The following is a 17,578-nucleotide window of genomic DNA, read 5'->3' as shown; positions in this document are numbered from 1 at the left end:
CAGTGGTGACAAGCAGGGCTGAAAGCAGAGGAGAGGGCACTGCCACCTCCTGATGCACTGCTACTCACCGAGTTGGTCCCCAGGATCTGCAGGTTTGGCTTCTCTGACTCCAGCAGCTTTGCCACCATCTTCAGGAAGCTCTCCACGAAGAGGTTGATGCTCTGGCAGTGGCAGGCCATGAGGAGCTGGTCCAGGGCCTCCATGGCAATACACACATACCTGGGAGTGGGCAGAAGCCAGGGTAACTTCCCGACAGCAGACTAGGCACGCGGTCATCCCTCCTCCTCCCCTCTTCCAAACCACCTGGGTGCCCACCAGCAAAACAGCAACCGCTTTTACACCCAATACACTCTCAGGATATTTTTAGATGGTGTTTGCTGCACCCAGCACCAGCCTAGCAAGGATCCAACAGCCTTGGGACCAAAGTCACCAGCAACACCCTGCATCTACCCCCACACTGCCTGTGGGCTTCCCTTGCCTGAACTGGTCTTTATATCCTGTGAGGGAACAGTGGACTTTGTACAGGGTGGACTCAGCATCAAAGGCAACTATTCTTGCAGAACACCTAGTCCTGCCAGGGATAACTCAGAATTAGACAGACGTGCTCCAGAAAAGCTCTGCCTAAAGAAAGCAACCCTACAAAGCATATTCATATCACCAAACTACATACATATCTGTGGAAGCTCCTGCAGAACCCACCCTCTGGCAGCTGGCTATGCTGCAAGCTGCCACAGTGCACTTTCAGGCTATTTATTAAACCATCTCTGCAACGCTTACCTCTGAGAGAAAGCTGGAAAACCTTGTGCCCAGTGATGAATCTCAGCTGGGTGCCTGATACAGAGGGGACAAGTTTCCATGCGGAGGGACACCTTCCACTAGACCAGATTGCTTAAAGTCCCATCCAGCCTGGCCCTGAACACTATCACGGTCATGTTGAGCTTCTCATCAACTGCAGGGTCATGTTGAGCTTCTCATCAACCAACACCCTCAAGTTCTTCTCCTCACGGCTGCTCCCAATCCAGCCTGTATTTGTGGTTGGGATTGGCCCCGACCCAGATGCAGGACCTTGCACTTAGCCTTGTTGAATTTTATGGGGTTTGCATGGGCTGACTGAAGAATTTGTCAGGTGTTGCTTCACATTTTCAAGACAAATTGGTTCATTTGCTCTGGCAAAATCTGTTTGCACACTGGTCCTGCAGCTCTTCATACATCAACAGCATTTGGTCTGTTGCCAGCAAAGTGGCAGATAAATTTGGCAGTGATCACACTGACGTCCAGCTGCTGCTCACCCACTGCACAAAGCCCAGTGGAGAAGCAAATTCTGGCCTCTGGGCACTCTGGGCAGGAAATGCCCAGAATATAGAAAACCAACAAATGGTCATTGGACCGAGTCTCACAGCTCCCATTCTTCTCACAAGACTTCTGAGTACCCAAACACCTGACAAGGACCTGGTACCAGGACACTGGGAATAAAACAAGCTTTACATCTCCTTACCACCTCCCTTTGGCTTCTGCTCTCCACACAGCTGTGAATCTTTGTACCTTGGCTGCTCACATCAAGACCCAATCTCCTACCATGGCTGAAAGCAGGAGGTAGAAATCCCAGATCCCTTGACATCAAGCATGATTCCTCCTCTAAGCTCCATTTCTCGAGCCAGCTCCTTGCACAGCTGGATTTGCAGCCTGGGTAACATGAAGCAGCCACCAGTTTATGCTGCAAGAGGGAAACCCAAAAGTACCAAGTTCACCAACGGCAAGATGAGCAGGAGCTGTCCATCTACTTGCACCAGCTCTATCTGCACATTCAAGGGATGCTGTGGAGGCAACTGCCCTCTCAGGGTAAAAGGAGGGGTCTGATAAACCCCTGGACTTCCAAGTTCCAGCTGGTAAAAACATGAAAGATTGATCCGTTGAGTCCTCAGAACTGCTGAAATCTGGCTCCAGTCTTAAGTAAATTCTCTGGTGTCTTGTGGCACAGTTGAGCTCACATTGCAGTCTGTCCTTCAGGCACCATTACAGCTCTTCAAGACACTGCAAAATAAGTCAACTATTCCTGGATCCATGAGCAACTACCCATATGTCAAACTGGGTTAAATCTGACCCAGAGGGAAAAAAGGTACAAAGAGGTGACTGACAATCAGCATGAGGCATCAAGCTCCTTTCTCATAGGAAACAAGGCTGAAAACAACATTCTGTGCCCAATATTATTGCAACAGCATGGCTTCCTTTTTGGGGACGGCTGGACACAGGCCACCAAGAGGGAAAACCAACACTTGTGCAGTTGTCACCTCCGACCTACTCTAACCATCCTCTTACAGATGGTGGGTTGCATTGCTACAAACTCAAACTGGAACACTTCCTCCTTTTAGCAGTAAAGGTAACAAAAAGGTGACAACCAACAGGCCTGACATCAAGGCTACCTTCATCTTGCATGCAGGAGAGGAACCCACGTGCTCTGCTGCTCTTCTGAAGCCCAGACGTGGTCTCTGCAGCAGCTCTGCTGCTCCAGCCACCACCAACCTACAAGCAAAAGGTTGATCCAAACCCATTTCAGGCATTTCAAAGTTAGACTTTGAAAATTAGCTGGTGCTCCAACCCAATTATGTGCCTATATGCACAGGCAGTGGAGGAAGGAATATATTCCCCCCTTCACCCACCGAGGCTTGTCATTAGATGCAAAAATCTTTGAAAGCCATTCTTTTCCCAACACAGCAAGCAGAGCCTGTTAACATCCACTTAACCGCAGAACATCAGGCAGAGCTTTGAATGTCCTGTCACTCCCAATGACGGGAGATGCGGATGAGGCTTTGAAGGTTTTCCAACTTTAACACTTCTTAGGCAGGCTGCTGGCTCCTCTTCCCCCAGGATAAAAGGCAGGCTGAAGATCATGGCACGAAGCTGAGCTGTGTTTGTCTACCACGGCTTTGTTCAGGAGACAACAAGAATCAATCCAGGAGCTATTTCAAAGGGAAGGAGCCCTCCCAAGCTCCCCCAGAGTTTCTAATGAGGGCAGTCAGCTATTTCCAGACAAGTGCTGCCCTCATTGCAGTAAACACGCAAAGCCTTGCTGGAAGTGATGGGGGAAGGAAGATGAAGGCAATAGGGCAGCCAGGACCATACAGTCAGACAGAGCAAACACATCAATCCCCATCCAACCCAATACATCCTGCCATGTGTTTACTGGAAAAGTGTCAGCATGCTGCCCCTCATCCTTGTTCCCACTTATGCCATGTCACCATGCAAGTAGAGATGTGCTTGGGGTGCAACACACCCAAGCTTGTCCTAAATAACTCCCAGCAAGCTGCAGACAGTTTAGCTGCTTGCCTACACCTAGCCAGGATTCCATCTGGCTCTAGAAGAGTGCGGGCTTTTAAAGGCCGGCAGGGTGCCACAGGCTCCTGATGATGGCAGTCCTGCTGCTGGGGACAAATACCATACACACATAGGCTCCCCAGGCACAGACAGCACAACGCCAGAGAAATACAACATGGCTCCCAGGTTGACTGGTCCCTTGCAGCTTTGCAAGGAGTATGCACATCCCTGAATGCTCCCATGTCTCCCTTTTGGAGGCAGGACATGCTCAAGTCTGTCACAGCGTGCTCACAGATTCAGGACAGCCTGGAGCAAGCAGAAGTTGCATATCCCACATGTGCCACCCCTTGCCTGGGCCTCCTCTGTTATCATCATGCCAGTCACTGGGGTGACTGAAACAGTCTCCCAGGCCTTACCCATATCGGTGCCGGCTCACATCTCGGATGAGCCGCTCGGAGAGGTAGGCACCAATACGATCCAGCTTCTCCGGAGCAGACAGGGCATAAAATGTCAGCTTCTCCATGTTGGTCTTCACCAGCCCATCCTGAAACAGAACCACACAGGGCATCATGGCCTCACACCCAGACCCAGCAATCATCAGGAGCATCTATGCAGCAAACACTGGCAGCAATGCCAGAGGTTTGGAGTAGATCCCAGCACTTCCCCACACCTTGTACACAAGGAAAGGCAAACGAGGACTGCATTTAGCCTTGGCTGAGGGCTCTCTGATGCTCCACATCCAGGGGTGGCCTCCGTGCAAGCCTCCATTGAGTACCCCAAGAATCATTTGCTATTGTCTAGCAATGCCCCAGCACGGAGGGGGACAGGGACAGACAGGGACATCAACACCTCCAGGCTGCTGTGGCCAAACAACACAAACGTGCCAAGCTGCCAGCTCCAATCCCCTGCACATGGAAAACTGCAGTGATTCCTCCTCCCTACATGGCTCAGCATCAGCTTCTTCTCTTGTTCAGCTTTGCTGCCAGTGCCATAACAAAACAGGCACTCACTGTCTCCCTGGGTGACCCTAGTCCTGCTATCTTCAGTCAGGAGCCCCTCTCTTCCACTGCCTTCCCATCTTGGCTGTGAAAACGAGGTCAGATTTGGGATGCTCCAGACACAGCTGGCAGAGCATTCACCATCACCAGCTGAGCGAGGCAGCAAACAGGGCACCAGCTTCCCCACATCCTGGAAGCATAAGCAGCTTTTGAACTCAAAAGACTGGATGAGGCCCCAGGAGAGGCCTTGCTGTTAGAAGCTGCTTTCCTCATCCTGCAAAGAGAAGGATGTACACCTTCAGGTCCAGTCCCTCATCCTCCCATCCCTCCCAGCACCTTTGGGAAAGGAGGTCTGTCCCTCCAGGCCAATGTGGCTGGAGGAGCTGCTTCTGTATTCCTGCTCACAAGCAAGCTTTAAAGGAAAATTCAACCCTGCAGGCATGGTCTTATGTCAAAGATCACCTGCCTCCCAGGAGCTGTTTCTGGACAGGTCACACCATGTCCCTGCACCAGAGCTGCAGCACATGAAGCAGTGCCTCATTTACCTCTGGGTCCTCAGGGAAGATGTTGTCAACGAGTCTTTTGTAGCGAGGACGCAGGGCGCCGCAGCAGCCGCACACACCTGGAAGAGAAAAGACAGAGCTGGTCAGCTTGGACAAAATCCTCACAAAGGTGCCTTTGGTGGAGAACATATCCTTGGATTCAACAAGGAAGCCTGGGAAGAGGACAGGGCACCAAGCTGGTGACATCCCAGAGTTCTGCAGCCAATAAAAAAAAACAAGGAAGAAAGTTACAGCTGAGAGGCAGGGAACTGGCTGGTGACCAGCATCATTTGACGTAGGACGGCAGGGTTATCTGCTTTCCTCACCCAAGAAAACAGCCCCCAGAGACCAAGATGTCCAAAGTTCCCCTAAATCTGTGCCTCTCTATCTCACAAGGTCCTCCAATGCAGGTCCTTGGACCAAAAGTTCTTTTCTCCTACCATTCACTCGAGGACACACTCCTCACACCCTGCCCCATGCTCCCCATCAAGCCAGCAGCGATAAAGAGAGCACACACTGCTGGAAACAGCAAGACAGAAAAAGACAAGAGAGCATCTTATGAAGGCTATGAAAGGAAAATGCATTCTGTTTGCAGCTCCAAAGCTGAGCTGTTGAGAAACACCAAACACCTTTGACTGCCACCCTACCTTTGGGCTGCTGGACCACCATCCCTGGCCCCTATGGGGACTATCAAATGACCTGTGTTTCGCAGGACACCGACACAACCATACCCAGACCTGGCAGTGGCTTCTCCCCCATGCACAAGTCATGCCCTGCGCAGCCTCTTCAACACCCAAAACCCCTCACAGCAGCAACTCCACAGGCCAGCAAGTGGCAGAAAAGGCAGGCATCAGCCTCATCCCAACCCCAAGCAATGCAATCAGCCATAGCCACCAGATACCCCAAATGTGGCTGTGACGCCCTGCTTCGCTTTCAGGGAGCTGCCAAGGGAGGAAGGGATCCTTTGCAACCTGGATATTTCTCCCTGTGCCATCTTCTGCTTCTCAGAACCACAGCACACCCTCCGCAGTAGCTGGGGATCGCCTCATCTTCAGCTTGGGAACAGCCGGCGGTCCAGGTTGGTTCTAGAGCATCCATGGTGCTCCCACATGCACCAAGCATGGGAACACCAGAGAGTTCAGCATCCGTGGGCACCTCCACCCTGAATAAAGCGTACCAGTGCTGCCCTGTCTCCTGGATGCTGCTGAATATCTGCAGAGTTTGTTTATTTAAGAAAAGGGAAGCAGGGGAGGGAGGATTGTTGGATGCTCTCCCCTCCCCAGCACTGCTCCAAGGACTTTGCACGCCAGGACCCCCTGCTCCAGCACAATGCATTTTTCTCCAGGGTCTGGCGTTACTCGGGTGCTGCACCCTGTGGAAGGACACTGATGTCAGCCACCCCAAAGAACCAGCCTTTGCGAGCCCAGGGAAGCGTGAGTAATTCGGGGCTGCTCTTTGGCAGCCATCACCAAGAAGCAGAAGCCAGGGGGACAAAGGCTGTGCTGGTGGGAGCCGGCGACCGCTCCCACTGGAACGCATGAGCTCACGCCTGCTCGCGCCAGCTCCTGGCACCGGCACCGCTCGCTTCCTGCAATGCGCTCGCTCGCTTCCTGAACACGCTGCCTCCGCTTGCTTTGGGGTCCCCTTGGGGTCTCCAACACCAGCACTATCCTGGCAACACAGCGGTGGCAGAGAGCTCCTTCCATCTCTCATGCTTTCCCTGCCAACTCCTCCACACCTTCCCACTCTCCAGTATTTCTAAGTCTCGTATCCACTGCTCTCTGTCCTCCCTTCTCCGCTGCCTCCAATCGATTTTGTTCTTTTTCAAAAGTACCTTTAATCTGGCCTCTTAATAAATTCTCGTTTGTCATTCACATAAACAAGCACCTGATGATCTCCTGAATGCTGTTAATGAATTCCCCTTGATCAAGAGAGCCGAGGCAACATGGCTCATCTCACCTTGCCAGGCCACATGCATGAAGCTTCAGCATGGACCAGGAGCTCGCCCTGCAAAACAGCTGGAGAGTTTCCCCATAAGGGATCCTATTAGCAAAAAAGCAACATCCCCTCAACCTCCTGCAGCCTCCTTGGTAATTATCTCACCTCTATAAATGTGACTTTGGAGTTTTTTTGGGATTAATGCACGTTTCTAGCCCTGGGAGAGGAGCAAAGAGCCCAGTCACGCTCCCAATCCATAACCCTCACCCTGATGAATGAATCTGAAGAGCAGACTCAGCACAGATCCCATCAATAATAATTGCATAATTAAATGTAATGCTTTCCCTCTCACCTAACAAGACCTCTTCTTCCAGAAGTAGGAGATTTTTAAGGTCTCTCCTAAAGAAAGCAGCAGCAGGGGAGAGGTGAAGACCTGAAGTGCATGCCTGCAAAGGGGACCGAGGTGCCCCATTAGTTCCACAGGGCAGAAGGATGAACATGGTCCAGAGAGGGAAAGGCAGGAACATTGTTCAATCCAAAACACATCAGGACACTGGTGTGTAGGATCCCACCATGGCCCAGCAGAAGGACAGAGCCCCTCCTGCATTGCAATGTCTCCAGGTGAGACTCTATGATGTCTAGTAAGAGGGCTGAGCTCCCTGCAGCAAGGCACAGAAAGGGTCTCTTTCACTCTGCTTGCATGAAACCAAGAGAAATGAGAAACTTTCCTGCTCCAAACCCTTGCTTTCTGTTGGTTTTGCCCAGCACAGACATACGTAGGCACAGACAGGAAGACTGCAAATCCTTAAAAAAGCAGAGTATAAATGACACAGACCTTGAGGAAAGAGGAAGATTTTCCTTTGTTTTATTTCCCCCACTCCAAGCTGTCTCCAGAGAGCAACAAACCTAAGTCTGGTCCTGATGCCAGAGCTGAAATCAGCCCTTTACTTGATCTATACAGGACCACCCCCATCACCAAACCCTAATGCTGGGGCTAGCAACGACCCCCCCCAGCCTGGCTACTGACAAGGGTCTCAGACAGAACATTTCTTTTTCCAGACACTGGTTTCCTTTAGCACCCACCACACTGATCCCATGCACCTTGTACCCCTGCACCAGCACCACTGCAGCCACAGCTCCAGCCCTGAGCAAGGCACTGACTAGCAGCATCCCCCCTGCGAGGACAAAATCCTGCAGCCACAATGCATTCCTCCAGCCCAACCTGGCACCAGGTATTTAAAACAATAGAAAGATGACACCAAAGGTCATCGGCAGCCACAGCAGCTTCCCCCTCCCAGGAAATCCAACCCCACACACTATGGAAAAGCAAAGCCAGGAGAAGGTACCTGCTCCGGCCACGTGCAGCATCTCCCAGGAGCAGACAGGGCCGGCGGCACAGAGCCGCAGCGCGGGGCCGAGAGCCCAGGTAGTCAAAGCCATCGCGTCCGGAGCGAACCGGGGGGCGCGGGGTGCCGGGTACCGCTCTCCTCCTCGCCGAGCGGCGGCCGGGGCCGGCCCAGCGGCAGCATCCCTGCAGGAGATGCTCAGCCGAGCGGGAGCAGCCGTTTAAATAAATAAGGGAGCTTTCAGCACGGCTGCTGAGTCACCGAGGCGGCTCCGATGGCAGCTGGGAACGGCGCTGGCTTTGCTCTGCCCGCGTCTGCACCGGTACGCGGGGGTGGCCGCGGAGCTGGGAATTTCGAGGGAATGGGGGCAGCTTTTCAAGGTCCCTTGAGCCCAAAGCTCTCCCGCTGGGCACACGAAGCATCGGTCGTTTGTGGGCAGCACTAACAAGGGGGGGAGGTTCAGCAGGTCGGAGCCGACCCCGAAACAGCATCAGGGATGCGATAGAGACGCAGGCATGGACCAGCACGGTGCGTCACGCTCTCCTCCTGCTGGCAGCGGGAACCTAGGATAAGGGTTTTCTTAAAGATCAGGTAAATAGAGGCACAGAGAAACGTGACTCAACCCTCTCCCTATGGAGGGAGTAAGGTGGGAAACCCAGAAGCGGCACTGGCTCCCACAGCTACCCATGGTACATGTGTCACCTCAGTCTGGGGCACCCCACTCTTCACCACCACTCTGAGCCACAGCAGGTCACACCTGTGCTCTTGCAGGGGGACAAAGCAAGCCAAAAGGGTCTTTTCCTTTGATACCGCAGCTCTCAGAGAGTCGATCTAATTGGGGATAATGACACTCTTCCAGTCCCAGCGACTGCTGCTCACTGCTATAACCCCCACTTAGCTGCTCAACTGGCTTAAGCCCCAAGGCGTTCAGATAAACTGCATGTGCTTCCAGGAGGGTGGTTCGCTGGTACCAGCTGTAACTGGGACTTTTGGGATCCAGCATGACCAGGTGAGAACAGGACACAGGCTCAGCTCACCTCCCAAAATGACCTTGCACTCCCAGGGCTCCAACCTTAAACCTTTTCTCATTAATACCCCTCCCCCCTTACCATTTTAATAGCATCCTGGCAATAAGCATGGCTGGAAAACATTATGGCCATATTATTTGATGCCTAGAATTTACTTCATAAAGGCACTCCAGCTGATTGCAAATAAATCTTAATTAAATCATGCAAAATCCCTCATTAAACCTAATATCCCATGAAGGTCACTCTCTTAACCCTAGGCAAGCACCAGCCTGAAGGTAGGGGTTGTACTGCCAGCCCAGCCCTGGCATCCTCCAAGCCCTGCACTGAACCAGAGACCTTTCCCTAATCTGCTTAGCAAAATCTCATTTATGCAAGAGTCTCCTTCATACTCATCCTCTGACTCCTTCAGCCCTTTAGCACCCAGTGGGTGAGCCTGCCTGGGGAAAAGGATGAAGTCTCCCTGCTATGTGTTAGAAATGCCACTGAGCAACATTCAAATTGGCCCAGAGACCAATGAGCTTTATTTTCCATACACCTCAGGATGAGCAGAGGGATGGAGTGAGGAGCCCCAGACCATGGGAAAGGAGAGAAAAATATCAGCCAAGGGATGAAACAAGTGATGCTGGCAGAGAGAAGGGACAAGCTCACTGCTGCGAGGATGGCAGGCACTGAGAAAGATGCAGGGCACTGCTTGCAGACCTCCTCCTCCCTGAAAGCTGTTCCCAGGGGAAAGCCTGGAGCCATAAGCAAGCATGGCTGGGAGGTCCTCAAGGAAAAGGCTCGCTCAGGCTCCTCTGAGCTCCTGCCACCAATTTAAGAGGCAGGAAAACCTCTACATTAAATACCCAGCTTCTGTGCCAGCCAGCTTCCATGTGCACCCTCACAGGGGCAGGGCATATCCCCATGTAAATCAGTGCAACCCCACAGGCAGGCAGAGCTGTAAAGCAAGCTAGTAAATCTCTCTCTAATCGTGTTTAAGAGAGCCAAACACACTGGGCACCAATTAAAATGCAGCCCAGCACCCTCCTTGCAGCGTGTGGTGCCGGGAACAGGGCAATGGCATCCCCCAAGCCAGGAGGGGAATTAGATCGAGCAGTTCAGATCAGCCCAGTGCAAAGAAGAGCTGTTGGAAAAGAGAAGCTATGAAAAGATGTGGGACCTTTACCACCTCTAGCAGGGGAGGAAGAACTGGGGAAATGGCTAAACCCAGCTCACTCTTGCAGCTCTGTATATCAGAACAATGTCCTGATGTTAGTAGCTCCCCCATCCCTGGCAATGTTCAAGGCCAGGTTGGATGAGGCTTGGAGCAACCTCGTCTAGTGGAAGGTGTCCCTGCCCATGGCAGGGGGGTTAGAACTGGATGAGCTTTAAGATCCATTCCAACCCAAACCATCCTGTGATTCCATGATTCCTGAACAGCTCATGCTGCATGGCTGTGGCTTGTTCCCTTCCCCAGTCATTAATTGCCACTCATCCGAGTGTCCTTTGGCAAGAGTCAGCATCTGCAGTGGGGGTGTTGTAACAGCTGACAGCTCAGCTGTGAGCAGGGACACTTCCGAGGACATTGCAGAAGACCCAAACCTTTGAGGGCTTGTCACAGGCAGTTCTGTCTCTTGGTGGCAGCATGAAAGTATAGCAAAATAGTTCAAGGCACCAACAGCAAAGGAAGAGCAGAGATGCCGGGGACTGGCGAGCCAAGGCTGCCACTGCCAGGATGTACTTCTCATGTGGCTGAACAGGATGGACAGGAGCATGCTGGAGAGGGAAACACTCACCCAGACATTGCCTGCAGCCCACCGGAGCCGTCACCTCACAGCCTTTTAGCTCAGCAATTAAATTCGCAGCTTCCCCCTGGCACATCTCCACACGATGCTCTCGCCTCCCTTCCACCAACGCAGCCAGGGCTTGCTGGGGCAGACACCACAGTCATGGGGTGCAAAACAGATCCATGCAGAGCCCCAGCATACAGCTCTGTGCACGGGCTCCCCCAGTCCCATGCAGGGACCCCCCAAATGGGAGCTGTTGTGGAGGTTGAATCCATGCTGGTGCCAGCAGGTCTGAATCCCACCTGGATCTGCCCAAACACCCTGCCATCACCCCCTTTCCGAATGCAAACAGCTTGAGGCACACCAGCACCGAATCTAGCTTTAACAACTCCATGGTGAGTGGTGGGATGTAAATCAGCCCCGCTGCCAGCTTATACCAGCAATGGATTTGGCTGTCCATTATTCACACTCCACTGCTCGGCTGAGCCTGCCGCTCCGACACCGCAGCACGCACACAGAGCTTCAATAGCAGCCAGATTAATTAATATTTCACAGCAGTGATTAGACTTGAGCATTAAGACCACACCAGCCCTTTCGGACACAGAGGGAAAACCACCCATTAAGGTCTGAGCTGCGTGCTGTGAGGTTTGTGTTACATATCTGGCGTGCCGGCAGTGCCAATATGAGGGGAGAAGGGGAGTTAAGCGCCTTAATGGGTGCCTAGTTTCATTACACAACACATGGCAGAGAAAACGAGCATAAATAGGAGGAAAATCACTCAAACTCTGGCCTTGATGGAGCTCCTCAATGCGAGGCGTTCACCTGTTGTCTCAATGACATGGTGTGTCCCATCTGGACCATGTAACCACATAGGTGTGGAAGCTCTGGTGGGTCTGAGGGTCCACCCAGCATCAGGGCCAGCCTCTGAAAACTACTTAATTAAGAACCAGGTTCATTTAGCAAGCCAAGGGCCTTGCCCCATGCAGCGATGGGTGCAACAGAATAGCTCAGGACATTGTGCAAGGTCCTGCACGTGGGTCAGGGCAGTACCAAGCACAAACACAGGCTTGGAAGACTGGATTGAGAGCAGCCCTGAGGAGAAGGACTTAGGAGTGTTGGTCAGTGAGAAGATCCCCATGACCCAGCAATGTGCACTTGAGCTCAGAAACCAACCGTGTCCTGGGTTGCATCACCAGCAGCGTGACAAGCAGGTCAAGGGAGGGGATTCCACCCCTCTGCTCTGCTCTGGTGAGACCCCTCCTGCAGTCCTGCATCCAGCTCTGGGACCCCAACATGAGAAGGATGTGGAGCTGCTGGAGCAAGTCCAGAGGAGGCCACAAAGATGCTCTGAGGACTGGAGCACCTCTGCTATGGAGACAGCCGGAGAGAGCTGGGCTTGTTCAGCCCGGAGAAGAGAAGGAGAGACCCAGGGAGACCTTAGAGCAGCTTCCAGTGCCTAAAGGGGCTGACAAGAAAGCTGGAGAGGGGCTTTTGACAAAGGCCTGCAGGGATAGGACAAGGGGGAACGGCTTTAGGGGGAGGTTGAGACTGAGGTTAGATTGAGATGAGATCTGAGGCAGAAGTTCTTCCCTGTGAGGGTGGAGAGGCCTTGGCACAGGTTTCCCAGAGAAGCTGTGGCTGCCCCATCCCTGGCAGCATTCAAGGCCAAGCTGCACGGAGCTTTGAGCAACCTGGACTAGTGGAAGGTGTCCCTGCCTGTGGCAGGGTATTGGAACTGGATGAGCTTTAAGGTCCTTTCAAACCCAAACCATTCTGTGATTCTATGATAACATAGGGAATGCTTGCAATTTTGAAAGGTTTTTGGAGAATAAAAACCAGAACAGCCATGCAACACCCTCTGCCCAGTTTTGCACATTAAATAAATAACACAGTAAGGAGACTTGTGAGATGCTGACCACATACATTTCTGTTGTTTCCTATTTCCCCAAGATAGGCTACTTTAAAGCCCACAGTCAGTTTTAGTTTTTGGCAGAAAATCTGACTGAACACCCTCATTTACAGATAGACAGAAATGTGATGGGACACACTTTCTCTCCAGCCTTATCTGAGTTGCTCACACTCCCTGCCAAGTGCGAGCAACTCCAATCCAAAAGGCAAAGCAAAAGAGCTACAGCACTGCAAAGGGCTCAGCCCAGAGCAGAGCATCTCTGCAAGTGTGTTTTCTCATGTGATTTCTGATGGTGCAAGCGATTTCCAGAGTCCTTAAGTGGTCAGACTTGATCAGTTTTGAGGAGAGCAATGCCAGCTCCTGGCCTGGCACAGTCCCCTCTAGCATTTGCTCCAGACAGAGGAGTCCTCATCTTCACAGGGAAGCTGTGACTGCCCCATCCCTGGCAGTGTTCAAGGCCAGGTTGGACAGGGCTTTGAGCAACCTGGTCTAGTGGAAGGTGTCCCTGGCTATGGCAGGAGGGGTGGACTAGATGAGCTTTAAGGTCCCTTCCAAGCCAAGCCCCTCTGATTCTATGATTATATGATTCATTGCAGGGGTCAAATCCTGCCTGGATACAGCAATACCACCTGGAAATGAACCAGGAAAAAAACAAACTGGACTTAGCCACAGACATTGAGGTTTAACATAAACCTGCATGAGAATTGCAGCTGGGTGCCTCAGGAAAGCCCCCAGTGCTGCCGGCACCATAAATAGCCCCTTTTCCTTTACGAGCACTGAATTAATTTGCAGATCAATTAGTAAAAAAGCATAGAAGGAAAAAAAAAGCAAAAAAAAAAAAAGAAAAAAGCAGTTTAATTGCATTTCACATTCCCCTGCTGAGCCATCCAGTCCCACCAAGTGCTATTTATTTAGCGCAAAACCCATCCGCTCGCGCGGCTGCTGGCTGTGACTCAGTGGCACTCAGACAGCTCACAGGGACCTTGCTGGCACCCACCACCGACACCACCTCCTCCCTGGGTACCCGAAAAACCTCATTTCCCCTGCTCCAGCTGCTGCCAAGAGAAAGAAAAGGGAACCTTCTCTATTTCCAGCTCCGCTGATGTAGGAGGAGACAGCTCGTGCCGGCTACCAGAAAGCAAAGCGAGGAAGCATAGAGGAAACAAACTGTGGTGAGTGGCTGCGGGGCCGGACAGTTGGGATACAGCTCCCAAAGACTTGCTGATGCTGCTCTGACACATGCTGCCTTCTCATCAGTGCCAAAAGCATGGCAGGGGTCTTGAAGACAAGCCTCAGTGGGAAGCCCCCCATGGAAACATAACCCCATCCCATCTCCGCAGCTTTCTTTCTCCCCGCTATGATCTCCCTACAGCCCTGCCCCTGCTCCTGGAGTGTTTTCAGTTCAAGGAGCTCGCCCTGCCTTTTGCACATATTTCTGAATTAAAGCCCAGCCTCCTGGAGACGCGGGAAGGTTGCTGGCAGCTGAGTACACAAAGCACTAGGCTTCTCCTGCAGCCAGGGCCATGGCACAGCCCCTGAGCATGGGGCAACTGTGTTCTCTTGACAGCCAAAGCTTGATCACAGTACCCCAGTTCCCATGGTGCTAAATCTCCTGTGGCGCAGCTAATCCTCAAGCCTAGCTCAGGACAGAGCTCCCATCAGAGATGGGAACACTGACCTGAAGGCTCAGCTCACAAAGCTGCAGTTTGCACAACTCCAGCCACCCAGCAGGGTGGTCAAACCTTGGCTCCTGCATTTTCACTGGTGACCACAAAAGGTAACTGAACCTGGGCTGAAACCAGGCACATGATCCTCAGTAACCCCGCTCCACGTGCATGGCCACCACCACAACATCACACCACAAGACACGGGTGGAGGTACAGCCATGCCAAGCACACCACTCTTGCCCTGCACACACAGACACCAGCCTAGTGTGAGGTGCCAGTACTGCAGGATTAGAGGGGATGTGAAGGACAGGAGGGTGGCTTGTGCCCCCCATGCTGCCCCTCTGACCACCTCCCGGGGAGGCAGTGGTTCTCCCCCATCATGAACAAGTGTCCTCCACTGCTTTGTCCTGTTCATGGAGAAAAAATCATCCCTGCTCACCCATCTAACCCTTCTGCCCAGGCCAAGAGACAGTTAAAAGAGAGATTAAAAAGATACCGATAATCCTGTGCATTCCTAATGCAACTTTCATCTGAAGTATCCCACAGAGCTTTCCAGCTCCTGGATGCTTTCCAGGATCACAAGCAACAGCAGTGCCTGGCCAGGAGCACTACCAGGGAAGGGACAGCCTGGCTTTTGTCCTCAAAGTCACATTCAGATCCCCAGAGATGCTTTGCCCTTCCCACCCTAAGGAGACACTGGGTATTCTGGAGCAGGGGCTTCCCTAAGATGCTAGCAGAGGGTTCACCTGCAGGTAAGAGGAGCCATGGTCCAACGTGGCATTCTTCATTGGCAAGACAGGCTGGCCATGCAGCCACAGTCCCAGGGGACACCCAGAGCATGTCACACTCCTCAGGACAGATCATTAAAGTGACATCAGGGGGGCTGGTGGGGCGTTTGGGGTCCCATGGCTCAGCTCTCCCCCAGGGCTGTGGAGGGGCTGGGGTGCACTGCAGCTCCCCAGCAGAGATTACCACCTGCTCCAGGTTGCTGCAAATTGTGCGGATGATGACAACAGCTCCCTGCAAATTCCTGTTTGCCAGCAGCCAAAAGAACACACACTCACATACACACACCCCGCCCCCCCCCCCCCCCCCCCTTCCCCCCGCGGCCAAAATCAGCCCAAGCCCCATTGGATGCAAAAGCCCTGAGCAAGAGAGAGGTAAAGGGCACCGGCCAGAGTGTTTGGGCAGTGCGACTTGCTGTCCTGCTAGGAAAGCATCACCAACCATCCCACACCAGACAGAGGGGCGCTGTGGTGGGAGCAGGTGAGAGAACCCCAGCATGGGGGGCCGTGGGGGACCATGTCTCCAGGGCATGCAGCAGGCTCCTCGCAGGCTGCGCAGCCAAGGAAAGGAGGGAGGCATCCCCCTCGTTTTGCGGGTGGAAAAATACCAGCTAAAAGACCTGAATGACTCAACGGAGGCCACGGAGGAGTCAGCACCGTGAGGCAGAGAGGAAAGGAACAAGAAATGAAACCCTTGCATCCTGCCTCAGCTTCCTTCCATCCCAACCCCACTAGAAAGAGCTGCGCTCCCCAAGCCCACCAGCTCCGACATCCCAGCGCATCTCACGACCTCCTATCTGCGTGAGAGAAGGGCCCCACTGAGCCCTCACATGAATACCCCATCACCCGGGGGGTTGGCACCCTGCCCACCCATCTCCCTCCTGCCACATCCCGCTGTGCACTCACCCCTGGCACCAGAGCACCTCGCAGAGAAGGGGGCTCAGCCAACAGCACCGAGGTGACCTCACAGCCCTCGGCGGGCTGGGAGCTCCCCCCAGGAAGGGCACTGGCCAGAGGCTCCCTCCTTGTGCCCCTCGCACAGCACTGACAGCCCTGGGAAGGATGCTCGGGCAGCGGGTGGTGAGGATTTAAGAGCCACCCGGCCACCCCCCGCCCTTCCCAAAAGCTCCCAGCAGCTTAATGCGCCTCTGTCCCGGCCGGGGGGGCCGCCAGCTGCTCCACCAGCTGCTCCCCATTACACACCCACTATCACCCTGCCATGCACGGGGGACCCCATATGCCCAAACTGCACAGAGTGGTGACAACAGCAACAGCACGGCACGGGGACACCAGGGGGGCAGCAAACCCCAAACACCTCAAGGTGAATGGGCCCAGATGGGGATGGGGTCTGCTCTACACCAAGGACCTGGCAGCTCCCCACCACTGCAAGGAGGTGGCTGGATATAGGGCCAGGGTCTCCCAGTCTGGTGAAGAGTGACATCCTAAACCTCCCCCCCACACACTTCCCAAATAACCAGGTGGAGCTGAAGAGCCCTATACAGGACCCAAGGCTTGCCTATGCCATGGGCTGGGTGATCGCAAGCAGCATGGGGGTCACTGGCTCTCAGAGAAGCAAGGTGTTCCCATGCCTGGGGAGCTGGCGCCCAAGGAAAATGCCCCAGTGACAGAGAATGCGTTTGCAGCCCTTTATGGGACCACGGCGTGTGTCCCAGACCCCAAAGAGGTGACACCCTGCAGAAACTGGGAGGATGCACAGCTCTGCAAAAGACCCAGGTCCCCCCAAACCCAAAGAGGGGTCACCTCCAGTACCTACAGAGATGCATAGGTCTATATTAGGACCAAGGTTGCCCCAAACCCAAAGAGGCGGGTGACCCCCCCCAGTAACTTAGGGTGTGTACTGCCATGCAAATGACAACGGTCCGCTCAAACACAAAGAACGATCACCCCTGTAAACGACGGGTGCACGGTGCTAAACAGGTTAGAGATGCCCCCCACCCTCAAGAGGAATCACCCCCAGTAAGTGGGGGGCGCACAGCCCTGCAAACAATGAGGTCCCCCTGCCCCGGAACGGGAGAGCCCCTAACCGGGCCTCGGGGGACGCACAGCCCTGCCCCGGGGCGGGGACGAGCCCAAGTCCCCGCGAAGCGGGGGGCACGCACGGCCCCGGCCCACCAGCACCGCCCCGCCGAGCTCGCCCCCCGCGGGCACTCACCGTACATGGCCGCTGCCGCCGGCCCGGCGTGGCTCGGCGCGACGCGGCGCTGCCCGGCGCGGCTACAAGCGGCGGTGCCCGGCCCGGCTCTGCCCCACCGAGCGGCGCCGGCCG

General features: G+C 53.8%; 1 protein-coding gene across 5 annotated transcripts in view; it reads right to left on the bottom strand.

Annotated features, from left to right (window-relative positions):
• The window catches only part of EFR3B (EFR3 homolog B), a 38,747-nt gene extending 21,169 nt beyond the window's left edge, over positions 1-17,578 (bottom strand). For 2 of the 5 annotated variants that reach the window (XM_061461074.1, XM_061461076.1), the window contains exons 1-4: positions 5,824-6,034; positions 4,856-4,932; positions 3,729-3,856; positions 69-219 (exon numbers count right to left, since the gene is read on the bottom strand). In XM_061461074.1, coding sequence (XP_061317058.1) covers positions 69-219; positions 3,729-3,856; positions 4,856-4,932; positions 5,824-5,974 — 507 coding nt within the window. In that variant the 5' untranslated portion in view covers positions 5,975-6,034. Of the gene's footprint in view, positions 1-68; positions 220-3,728; positions 3,857-4,855; positions 4,933-5,823; positions 6,035-8,136; positions 8,615-16,197; positions 16,353-17,464 lie in introns of those variants that run through there. The other 3 variants (XM_061461078.1, XM_061461079.1, XM_061461077.1) reach the window with 3 other exon arrangements.

This window comes from Pezoporus flaviventris, unplaced genomic scaffold (assembly GCF_033815535.1).
Source record: "Pezoporus flaviventris isolate CSIRO_AGI_PZ_B2104156 unplaced genomic scaffold, CSIRO_AGI_Pfla_v1 ptg000031l, whole genome shotgun sequence".
Lineage (NCBI taxonomy): Eukaryota > Metazoa > Chordata > Aves > Psittaciformes > Psittacidae > Pezoporus > Pezoporus flaviventris.
Note: the sequence above shows the minus strand (reverse complement) of the source record. Positions and strands in the feature narration are given on the sequence as shown.